The 11,526-nt window shown below is 39.3% G+C and overlaps 1 protein-coding gene across 3 annotated transcripts in view; it reads right to left on the bottom strand.

The window, feature by feature from the left end:
* Positions 1-5,151: 5,151 nt before the first annotated feature.
* The window catches only part of BEND4 (BEN domain containing 4), a 32,964-nt gene continuing 26,589 nt past the window's right edge, over positions 5,152-11,526 (bottom strand). Inside the window, exons 5-6 of one of the 3 annotated variants that reach the window (XM_032686340.1) lie at positions 9,433-9,517; positions 8,951-9,066 (exon numbers count right to left, since the gene is read on the bottom strand). In XM_032686340.1, the coding sequence (XP_032542231.1) occupies positions 9,459-9,517 (59 nt within the window). In that variant the 3' untranslated portion in view covers positions 8,951-9,066; positions 9,433-9,458. Of the gene's footprint in view, positions 9,067-9,432; positions 9,518-11,526 lie in introns of all 3 variants that reach the window. The other 2 variants (XM_032686339.1, XM_032686341.1) reach the window with 2 other exon arrangements.

Here is an 11,526-nt window from a genome sequence, read left to right on the forward strand (position 1 = left end):
GTAAAGGTTGCATTCTGTTAATTTAGGCAATTTTATATATATTATAAAGGTAAGCACTAACAATGGCTTTAGGCAGCTGATGATTTGTTAAATTTCTGAATTCAAAATGCATATAACTTTTATGGATGCAACACAAAGGTTATATCCATCTATTTGTACTAGTTATTCAGTCTGCCTTTGTGATGCTGACAGTACACACACTGTTAAATAGCGTACAGTCGGTGAGGGAGCAATATGCCCAGTTAGCCAAGCTCTGTTTATTAATACTCTGTACTTTATGGCAACTCTGCCTTTTATCCTATTCACCCCCCATCCTCAAAAGAGTGCAGTTTCTTCCCCATTACAGAGAGAGCTCTTTCTGCCTGGCTCAGAGGCCCCACTGGCACTGTCTCCTGTTTGGACTACCTGTCCTGATCCAGACGTAAGGATGAAATGAAGAAAGTTAGTAATACAGATGGGTTGCATGTCTCTGTATAGTCAAGGGCATGGGGAAAATTCCTTGAAGAGGTTGGTTTTATGTATTAGATTCATATAGTAACTGTAGTTTCACAATCCCAGCAAAGCTGTCCAAGCCTCTTAAGAAAAAGCTTGAAATCAGTCAGCTTAGAAGGGATTTAACATATTCTCTGATTCATTAAAGTGCTGCTTTTTATCACTAATACTGATAAAACCGGTGATTTATCCAGTTATGGAAAGAACTACTTGTAATTGGGCTAAAAAATCTGTATGTGGTTGGAAAGAAGAGTCAAAAATGCCAGAAGCCTGGGTGATGAAGTGAAGAAGTTTGAAAAATTTGGGAGTTTTTGTCTGTATGGTATCAGATGCCAGAAGTAAGGTGGTCAAGCAACATATTGCAGGAAAGATTTTTGGCTATGCGGCATAATGTCCTGATTGCTAAAGATGTCTCATTTCATAGTTAAGAGACTCCCTTTTTCAAGGAATGTTTGTTGTTTTTTTTGTTTTATTTGTTTGTTTTCCTAATGAACCAAGATTTGCCTGAGCAGAGACAGGAGAGACTTCGGGCCTTGTCTCTTGTCTGTTCGATGTCAAGTCCAAATATTGGACTGTCTTTTGGGCTGTCTAAATAACCAGGCAAGTGGTATCAGCCACTGTGAAAGAGGGAGAGAGCTCTGTCTTTTCACATGATGTAACTTGGAATCCTCAAAATGCTTTATTTACCATTTGTGGTATTTGTTGAAAGACCATTCTTAAATAATCATGTTAAGTTGTGGGTAATGGGTTGAAATGGAACCTTGCAGTTGGCTGGTTGGAGGTGATCTTAACAGTGCTGTTCGAGAATGAATTTTCTCTACCTTTCCTAGTATTTTATGAGGGACTTTATTAAAATATCATGAAAAGTAAACCTTCCTTTACTGTTTCAGTTAAACTTTTTTTGAAAACCTTAGGAAAAGGGACATAATTTCTGCCTTCACAGAAGTCGTGACAGCTTGACTTCTAGTAAATAACCTATACTGATTTACCCAAGCTCTGCTTTGATTTTTTTTTTTAATTTAGACTCCTTCAGTTCTGTTACTGAATTGAGACATAATAGGATCTTTTCTAGGCTCTCCTTCCTACAAATGAGGTGGCTTAAATGTTATTCAGTGTCTAGTTTAAACAGATACTCAATGTTTTAGAGAAATATTATTTTTTTCACCCAAAATACTGATTGAACAGGAGTTTACTGCTGAAATAAATTAGGCCACTCTAGGTAACACAAACCATTAAGTTTAGGGTCAAAATATACGAACCTGTGTCTTTGCATGTTCTAATTGTATGTAGGTATCTTTGGCTGTAGATTTGTACCTCACTGATCATACTTCTCATGAAAGAGAACCGAGATCTCAGCAAAAATGAAAATTAAATACTGTGGAAGAAGATCCTAATGAATTTGGATAATTTGGAAACTTTCATGAAAGACATTTCAGTAAGGCTGTGGCTTTAACCCATTCTGCTCCTTCCCCTTTATGCCTTGCAATGATTTCCTTGGTTCTGACCTCTGCTGTAGAACTTCAGTCTCCAGGTGGTTCAAAACAAGGGGTTTGGGTGGAGAAGACTAATTCCAAAATCTATGTTCCAGGACCTCCATCTGCTAGGTAGGCAGTTGGACGCTTCTGGATCATCGAGGGAGAAGAACAACGATGCTCTATCTAGCATTTGGTGGGTTTACAAATGTGCCAAGGTTAACTTTTTTCTTGGAAATTAGTCTCGCCCTGGAATAGTCTTCGTGATGCTGTGGGTCGGAAAGGTACCCTGGGTGTTTCCTTCACATTCGTTTTGTCAAGAGGCTGTATTGGAACTGCTTGCTCCTCTGCTTCTCATTTTGGATTATCATTTAGAAAATGAAAAAAAAAAATCTTGCTTCCATCAGTTCAGTAAGTAGTTCAGTTGTTGGCTCTTTCAGGTTCATATCCTTTTGCAAGAAGACTTCACTTTTTCACTCTGTGCAAGTTTCGAGCTGGCTTCCCGCCAAGTCTCCGAAACCATCACACACTCACCCTACTAGGCATTTTTGAAAGGTTTAATTAGACTTTTTCAGCTGTACTATTGACCCTGTTCCTAAATGGGAACTAAATTTAATATTAACTTTTCTAATGGGAAACTACTTTGAGTCATTAGCAAACCTGTTTCTTTCCATTTTCCTACAAAGACAGCCTAAGTTGAGGCAATTATATCTGTCAGATGAGTGGGAAAGTTTAAAGCATTTCTAAGGACAAAAGGGTTTTTTAGATTTTTCCCAACATTGTTGTGTAAGTTCATGTCAGAATTTTTTTCCTTTGACTCAGGTAATTAATCTACTGGTGTGGCTTTTTTTTTCTGCTTTAACACCATTAAATTTGCAGTAGAAGCTGCTTTTTTCTTCAGACGTTGAAGAGTCTGTGTAGGAGGGTTTTTGTTTTCACGGAGCAAGGTCATATACAGAGATCTGCTCAGTAATCCAAGGGACTGTGCTGCTAGGAAATAACCAAGGCAGAGCTTCTGCTTTAAATAGGCCCCAGTAAAGGAGTGGTCATCATATCAGTGATATTGGTTTGCACTATCAATAACTTAAGATTCATATGATTGTCACCTGGAGCTTTCTTCCCGCTGAAGCACTTGGGGACCATTTGTAGTTACCCATGGTGCAGATGAACATAAGTAAGAGTCAGGTGTAAGGAAAGATGAGTTCTTTCTGTTCTCTTTGAGATACCATCTATGTGCATGTTTACAAATAGAAGCTAAAGTTTGCAAGTCAGCACTCATCATGTATTGTCCATGCTGCATGAGCTAATTGATCACAAAGCTGTGATAAGAGAACATTGTGAAGGCAGTGTCTCAAGAACTCAGATGTTAGAAGACAGCAAAATAAATGCTGCTGTGCAAATGTATCTCAGTCTCCTTGTGTTTGGGGTACCTGTGTCTGCTCTACCCTGCTGCTGTTGGCCAGCACCCCAGCCTCCTGTGTGAGGATGCTGCTCCTTCATCAGTTATTTGGTATTTGTTTTATCCTCATTTGATCTGGCCTTGTTTTATGTACTGTGTGCACCCAAACTACTCTGCATGCTTCTTGCTGTCTTCAAGGGCTTTTCTGTTGTGTTTAGCACTATAGTTCTGGTTCTTCAGTAGCACTGATCTTCACAAAACCCATATGAAAGAACTATCTCAGTTCCTGAGATCAGCGGTCTGAGGTTGAAACATGCTGCCTCCTGCTGTGTTCCCTTGGGACTGATGTTTCAGTCTCCTCACTGTGATGGAAGCACTTCCTATTCTGACACTCAGTCCACTGGCTTCAGTCAGTGCCTCAGTAGAGGGAAGGAGGCAGAGAAAGCACCCATTCCTGCCTATCTGAACTCCTCAGGGCAAGACTTTTGCAATGTGAGTAGTCTTATTAAAATAATATTACAAAGACTTTTATAATCTCAGCTTGCATGTGAGTCTGTTCTAAACAAATTAGGTAAAAACTAAATTCCTTCATATGCGTGAGATTCAATGACTGCCTTGGACCTTAAAGGTTCTCTTTGGGAACATCTTAGTGCTTCAGCAAAGACATAACTGCCAGCAGATGGGCTGTGCTTCTGAGGGGACCAGCACTGTGGCAGAGCAGGAGCACAGTTTAACCATTGCCTTACCAGTATGTTTAACAGGTATTTAGCGGAAGAATGATAAAATGTGACATAACTGAATTGCAGCCCCCATCTGTACTGCCTGTTCCCCTTCAGTTATTTCCCATCCCTGCTTTTCCGCCATCCCAGGTACCTCTTCCTTACCCCTTCTCTCTGCCTGCCCAGCCTCACGTACTGACTTTCATGGTTATCACCTTCTTACAGGCTCTGCTGTTAGACCTAATCTCTCTTTTAAAACTTCACGAACCCAGCTGCTGCCTCTGGTTCCTTACCTATATGCTCTCCTTCCCTGCCAGCTTTCTGTGCTACCTGTACTGCCCCTTCACCCTGCTGGTTTCCCCACAACCCATTCCTGTTCAGTCCTGCCTCTGGAACCACCCTCTGATGTTCCCAGCCATTGCCCAAGAGTCTGGGAAGTCAGAGCTTTTCAAAGATAAGTTAATTTTTTTCCCCAGAAGGGTTAATACAGGTTTTTTTTCCCTAAACTTCTCAGAATCACTTGAAATGATTTTGGTGAGAGTTTCACTAATAACTGTTTTCACTAATTGCACAAACAAAAAAAAAATACAGCCAGCTGTATAAAATACCTGCTCAATCCCAGTTAATTTTGCAGCATTACAGGCACTGAAAAGTGTTGCTTTATTATGGCAATATTTGGCAACCAGTTCAAATGGCTGACACCAGCCTACAGTCAGGCCCATCTTGCTTCACAGCCCTGCAGAAGGGGTTTGCCATGGTGAATGTTTGTCACTCTAATTCCTCTACACATTATCTGGACTCAGGATTCTCTAAATCGTTTAAGAGAACAGGAGACATTACATTCAGCCATCACTGAATTCTGAATTAAAATGGGATTTAAACTTCACTGCTTGAAAATCCAGGTCTTAAGATTGCAGGTGGGTACCTCCTTTGAACAGTCTTTCTATCTAACCAACACATAAATATATGTAGTTGTATTTTGAGATGAAAATTATTTATTTATATTCATACTTGAATTCTTCATAATCTTTCACTGTGCTTGCCAGTGTGTCATACCAAACAAGCATTTAATGCAAAAGAAAATGCTCTAGCCTTTTATATAAACATAAGTCTAAAACTTTTAATATATATTTATAGTCAGAACCAGTTGTGATGGCTGTCACATTGACACAACAATGCCTATAGAGAAAGAGAGAGACAGGTTTAACCAGAGACTAACTTTTATTGTGCATTTTTATGCAACAGAACAAATGGAACTGGAGGTATGTAGTAATAAAACCAATATTCAAATTAGAATTAACACCTGAAATAGTAAACTGTAGGTAACAAATGTCTTTATAATTAAAAAATATTGACTGTTTAAAAAATTCTCTAAGATTTTATATTCTTTAAAAGAAATGTGTGTTGCCACATAGAAAACAATTCACACATCCTATAGAAATTGTCACAAAAACCTTACTAGTCTATATTACACTATGCACTTTTTTTTTTTGTACAATATCTGATAAAGGTCTATCCCTAACCTGTACTTACTTTACACAGTACAATCATCATTAGAAAGTATTCATAGAATTAACTACACCATAACAATAAAAATATCAGGATTAATGTTTTTTTTTAATCACAGTTTCTCCACAAATATTTGTCATAGAAAATATAGCGAAGGCATGTTGGCACAGATGGGCGTGCGGTACTGCTACACAAAGTTTGAGAGAAGGCAGATACATAAATGACAGTAAGATTAAAGCGTATGGAAGGATAAGACAAGAATCTCTATCCTCCTGGGACTTTCTGGAGTGACATGATAGATAGCAGTTTCCTTCTGTCGCAAGCCTGCTGTCTACATCCAGAGCTGGGAAGGGATGTGCTGCCTTACAAAGCACACTGCTTAAATATGGATATCTCACCCTGCAAAGGCTTATGTGCTATCTATACTTTCAGGTCCCATAGTATTATACCTAACATCTTGCGGATATTTAGACACTTCAATGTGTATGAATTTATAATACCTCATGAAAAAAATAACTGGAATAAGCTGTTGTGGAAATTTTGGGGTTTTTAAAATGAAATGGGTGGGTCAAGTGGTCATGATGGCAATTAAAGACAGACAACTGAGAAAAGTTTTTTATACTCTGTTACTTTAAAACCAAACATGAACAAAAATATGAGCTGGTGTCTGTTAATGCCTGTCTGTGACTATGATTCATGTCACTGGCCAGTGCACATAAGCAATTGAGGGCAAAATTTTGTTTGTAAAGAAAGGTCCAAACCAGCAAAGCCATTTCTACTGCCAAAATGGCTTTCAGGATGATACTATACTTTTGGTTATTTTGCACAATATGAGAGTAGAGGATTGAGTGGTTCCATGATGCTGGCTACACTTTTTACACTAAAAAATAAAGCTAAGCTTACTAGTTATTTCAGCAAATCCTTAGGTCATTACATGAGAGGTCTGTCCAGTCCAGTTAATCTGTTCTGAGACTGTTAAAAATGAAATGTTTGTATTTTTAACATCATACAATTAAATATCTGAAAGGAAACCATCACAATGTTTACAAAAATACAGCATGATACATATCGCTGTGGACAACTTTACAGTATAATGTTGACTCACACATTCTGACATGTTTTACCAAATAGTTCTGGTATGTGTCACCACATTAAACATAGACCAGCAAGACTTACACCATCTGAGCAATGTAACATCTTCTATTATAATTCTTTTTAGAAAAGTGTAAGTTCAACACCAAAAAGCTACGATAGGATATCTGTACTGTGACATTTCTGTACACTGAATTTCTTCTCTAGAGGCCACCATGTGCTGTTGATCGCTCCAAGAAAGTCACCTCCTGCCTGTAATTAGGGGATGCAGTTCCAAACCCCTTGCTCTAGTGAGGTCCTATGTGACTAAATTGGTAATTGACTTTTAGAAAATAAATTAGTTAATTTGGGTACAGTGAGTGCCTTTCAACCCCTTTCTAAAAAATCACCAAAATTTAAATGAACTGAGAGGTATTGGACATTTAAGGGCCTAAAGCATATCCTGGCTGAGTGAGGTCCTGTCTATGGCAGTGCATGGTGGAGCCCGTGTCCTGAGATGCCCCATGGGCCATGAGAGACCGGTTACAATCGCAGGCAAAGAGGAGGCAGATAGCAGGAAGGAGCTATTGTGTGGGCAAGCTGAGCTTTGAGAGATGGCTGCAGCCCTGCGGCCTGCCTGGGACCAGAGGAGCGCTGTGCTCCAGAGAACCCTTCCTGATCTCTGAGGAAGGGGCTGGGTGCCTCCTGCCTTGCCTGGTGCACAGGGAGAAGGTTGGGAAGGAGAGGAGATGGGTAAAAGGAGCAATTAGTAGCTATTCTCGTGGCTTGCACAAGGCGGTGAGGAAAGCTGGGGAGTGTGAGATATGCATTCAGGAGAGTCGACACTGATGAGGTAGCACTAAGGATGGTCAAAAGTGAAGTGAGCTTTCTTTACAAAAACCAGTTCCCTGTACTTGCCAGTGGGGAAATGTTGTCTCAAGAAGAGCTGGTTCAGGCTGTAAAGGATGCCTGCATGGGCCTGAGCAACCAGACAAGGGTAAGGAGATGCAAACACCCCGATGTGGAAAGGAAAGGGTACAATTTCTTTGGCATTGCCTATTTCTAGAGTGCATCAATTTGGAGGGACAATGGACTCCTAAACCTTTAAAATTAAAGGTTTTTAGTAGATCGATTTTTGTTTTTAAAGCTGGTATCTGCTTCCATGTTGTGTACTGTTGTGAATTCTGCTCTAACAGCTCTTTTCTTATAGCTCTTAGATAGTATGGACTGCATGTTTATCAAATACAGAAGTCTAAACTAGGCTCTTCTTGCCCAACCCCTCCCTGAATCCAACTCTGAGCAAAACCAGCATATTGTCTCATCTTTTTCAAGGAATGGATATAAAACACAAATGAAAGCAAAACCAAGAAAAGGCAATTTGAAGCCTCTAAAGCTATACAATATGGCTGCAGAATAGCAGTAGGTAATGGAAAATCTGTCTTCTGATATGGCAATTTGTTTTTAGCAATATTGTTTTAATGAAAACTGTCATGATCAACTCTGCTCCTCTAGAAATCTAGATAAATATATTGTCTATCTGATATACAATGCAATTTTTTAGCTGTTGGAAGTGCCTGTTATTGTTCTGGGTCTTTGAAGGATTCTGCTGTTGATGAGTGCTGCTGTTTTACCCGGAAGCTTAATTTCCTGGAAGAGTTGCCTAAGGAAGTCCCTGAATTTTTCATCTGGTGCAGTATTTTAAGGTAGCATTTATAATTGTGTTCTTTTCTGTTAGGAAATGGGAGACCACTTCTTTTTTGTTGTAAGTGTGCAGACTTGTTCTTACATCTCCTACTCAGGGAAAGCAAATAGCACCCAGCTGTTCTGGGTCCAGATCTGGGGTTGTTATCAATAGGCAGATGAGATAGTAGCTGCTGTTTCTTTGACATTTTTAGTTTTTTTTAATGACCTTTTCTCTACAACTAAATGAAATGAACTGCACTTTTCCTTTGAGTGTGCTATGAAGTATTTGGGTAATAGGCACTGAGAAGTCTTATTAAGAAGGACTTGAAATGGATTTCTTTCTGTTAACTGGGATATGGTTGGATGGAGAAGCTGAAATGTATGCAGTATGTGTTCAAACATGCTTTGGACTCCTAAATGACAGCAGGGTTAAGTATGTTTAACAAATAGTATCTCCTAAATTAAGTGGTTGCTACTGTTGTATGAGGTGGTTCTTACTGCCATCAATCACCAGATCCATCTTGCATACCTCTATTGAAGACTTCATCCTGTGATCCTGGATGGTCAGTCCCTTCATAATATGAGTTCCCATTGTGAAGGAAAGTCCCCACCGCACGCCCCTGACGAGCGTGTCCTACTGCGTCACTGAACACCTTGTTTATTTGCTCTTCAGATGGCATCCACCAGTCCGGGTTGGAAGTACAATGCATCCTAATAAACTCTGCAGGAAAACATGCAAGGATAAAAAACAGCTTGTCTTTGCAGGATTCTTTATCACCCAGGCATCAAAAGCTCACAGGAAATAAAAGGGGATATTGCTGCTCTACTTAAGCAGAAGTAAAGCCTTATGGGGGATGCCATGATAATGCCACTGGGACCTATTTTATTGCTGCACAAGTGTGTTTCTCCACATGCAGTGTATGCTGTTATACCTGAGCTAAATAGGTGATGCATGGGACCTGGAGATAAAATACCTTCTTGCAGAAAGAACTAATTCGAAGTGAAAGCTGTGATTCAGCAGGTGCAATACACGTGAAAGCTAACATGAACGGGATGTATTTAATTTGAAACCTGTTGGTGTTTATACCGCAAGGTGATTGCTGTCGTGCATCTTTATGAACTCCCTCTGCTGGCTGCTTCAGCACCTGCAGGCTGCAGGAGCCCACAACCTGCTGGAAAATGTCACTGCCATTATTTCTGTTTGATGCTCCTTTCTGTTTGGGATATTTTTCCTTTTAAGTTCTGCTTTTTTCCTCTCCCTGTATTTCACACCTAATTTTTCAGACTAAACTCGCCTTAGAAATAGCTAAATGAGATTAGAGGGCTGAGTTGGTTAGCCTTCCAATAGTTTTCAATGCAGGAGAAAATGAATTGTACTGCATGTAATTTGGCTATTAAAGTAGCTGGTGCTTCCACATGCAGCTATTTGTATGTAAAGATTACATTTTTTATAATTTATTTTTCAGATCCTTTGACATGTAATATACTAGACCTTGCACAAGGTGCCTTACCAATTCTGCAGTTGTAACTGCTAGACATAGGTCAAATAGGTGTATTTGGACTTTGAAACATTCAAAAACAATTTTAAATGTGAGGGCACCTTATTAGAGATACTGGATACACTATAGCTCATATTGAAACTGAACTTATTATTTATTCCGTAATATTAGTTATTCCTTCATGCAGTATTGTGTGTCCCAGGATATTTTTAAATTCTATTTTCTACTGTTGACAAGCCAACAGCACAATAAGTGGTGTAAGGTAACTTCATTACTGTCACCACATCTCGAGACAGGGACTGCTGTGCTTTTACATGAGTTCCTGTGCCTGCAAGGTATCTCATCTGTTGGACAATTAGGATGTGATTTTTGCATAGCTCCTCCAGCAGTGTGTCTGCAAAAGTGATAGCAATCTCTGTTTTAAATTCATTTCCCTGGAAATCCGCACAGGCAACAGTAATTCCTTCCTAGTTATGCTCATGTGTGCCTCCACAGACTTGTCTTTTTCTCGGAGAAATGGTTACCACATAAAGGAGTAATGATATAAGTTAAGCACACCAGTCTGTTTTAAGGCTGGTTCCAGACACCAGTCAGTTGTAGGAATATATTAAAAATGTTTATAGATATTTAAACTACTCTGAGTGCAGAGAGACAACCAATTTACACTCTCTGCTATAGTGGAAAGGTATAATTGGCCATTGGCTGAGAATTAGTCGGACACTTGTTACCTTGGCTTGTAAATGGGCAGGAACCAGCTCTTAGTACTGGATAAAGTTGTCTCGTTTGCACCCATGCACAAAAGCTCAAAGGGAGAGTTGTCTACTCTGCTTTATTAGCTGGTCCTTAGATACTGAAAAGTTTTGGCTTCCTCTTCAAGCTTCTGAAAATTAAAGAAATTACCCTTCCTCTTTCTCCCTAGGAGCACTCCCCACATTCTGTATGTCCAGGACCCCAGAAAGGAGAGTGGCCATAAGCAAAAGTCCATGTACAGGTGGATTTACTGGTAGTCTTGGGAGGCAGGGGAAGAAAGAGGAAGAAAAGGGTATCAACACTCTGCTTGTGTGTAAATTATTAAGTGAAATTTAAAGTAACTTAGTAAATATTAAAGCACTTGCATCTAGCCTTCAGTTCTCAGGAAAACTTCTGGAACCCTGAATCTTTCTCTAGACCTCTATGGCACAGTGTGCAATGGACTTGCCCTTCAGTTAAGCTCTGATAGAGTATTCACGTCTGGTTAAAAGATTCCTTTGTAGTATAAAAAGAACCTCTTTGCCTAATTTGCCTGTATGCAAAATCTGAGTTCATTACCTGGTTACATCAATGTACCCCAATCACAAATCTTATCTACTTAGCCCTGTTGGATTCTTCTACCCTGCATGGGAAGAGGCTCCATCTGGTGTATATAACCACTTTGGACTCCAGTTAAATAACTAAAGATATTTTTATCACTGACTGACCAAATATAGCTTTTTACATTGCATTGACTACTAAATATTCTTGAGTTAGTTCAACCAAAATTTCATGTATGTGCTCATAAAATGCTAAAAAGTTAACTATGAGTTAATTAAGGAAATAATAAGCATATGCATTGATCAAATGCAGATGTCGATATTAAAAGATGTTTTTAATTGGGATTTAAAAAGTCCAGGTTTGTATGTTTTATTACAAATCTTTGTAACAGG

Source organism: Chiroxiphia lanceolata, chromosome 4, assembly GCF_009829145.1.
Source record: "Chiroxiphia lanceolata isolate bChiLan1 chromosome 4, bChiLan1.pri, whole genome shotgun sequence".
Lineage (NCBI taxonomy): Eukaryota > Metazoa > Chordata > Aves > Passeriformes > Pipridae > Chiroxiphia > Chiroxiphia lanceolata.